This window comes from Wasmannia auropunctata, unplaced genomic scaffold (assembly GCF_000956235.1).
Source record: "Wasmannia auropunctata unplaced genomic scaffold, wasmannia.A_1.0 LD304469.1, whole genome shotgun sequence".
In the NCBI taxonomy this organism is placed as follows: domain Eukaryota; kingdom Metazoa; phylum Arthropoda; class Insecta; order Hymenoptera; family Formicidae; genus Wasmannia; species Wasmannia auropunctata.
The window spans coordinates 1-574 of NW_012058421.1; the positions used below are offsets into that span (position 1 = coordinate 1).

Below are 574 nucleotides of genomic sequence, written 5' to 3' on the forward strand. Positions count from 1 at the left end.
GTTATTGCAGACCTTTTGATAGTGCTGCAGATGGTTATTCGCGTAGCGAAACGGTGGCAATGATATATCTTCAAAAGGCGAAGAATGCAAAGAGGATTTATGCCATATGTCCGCATATTAAATTAAACAATGACGGTTTTAAAGAAGAAGGAATAACATATCCATCATCGCTTATGCAAAGTACTTTACTAACAGAATTTTACAATGAGTGCAAAATACCACCTTCTTGCTTAGATTACATGGAAGCACATGGTACCGGTACCAAAGCAGGCGATCCTCCGGAAATCAAGTCTTTCGTTGATGTATTATGTAAGAATAGAAAAACTCCATTAATGATTGGCTCCGTAAAATCTAATCTCGGTCATGCTGAAGCTGCGAGTGGTTTTACTCAAATAGCTAAGGTAATAAAATAAATGGTTTCCATTTTTCATTAATAATAAAAATCGTCTTTATTTCATACTACCATAAACACAAATATGAAAGGACACCCAAACAGAAGATTAATTTTTTCTAATAATTTTTCTGTATTTTCTGTAATAATGTTTGATAAATTACTCTATCGAAACTAACTCGA

At 33.6% G+C, this 574-nt stretch overlaps 1 protein-coding gene across 1 annotated transcript; it reads left to right on the forward strand.

The window, feature by feature from the left end:
* Positions 1-6: 6 nt before the first annotated feature.
* LOC105461237 (fatty acid synthase-like) lies at positions 7-413 on the forward strand. Its single transcript, XM_011707736.1, has one exon. It carries the CDS (start codon positions 60-62, stop codon positions 411-413), a length of 354 nt encoding a protein of 117 aa, XP_011706038.1. The 5' UTR covers positions 7-59.
* Positions 414-574: the final 161 nt, after the last annotated feature.

Coding starts and splice junctions, on each gene's coding strand:
- LOC105461237 (XM_011707736.1), top strand. CDS start 60: ATGATATATCTTCAAAAGGCGAAGAATGCAAAGAGGATTTATGCCATA.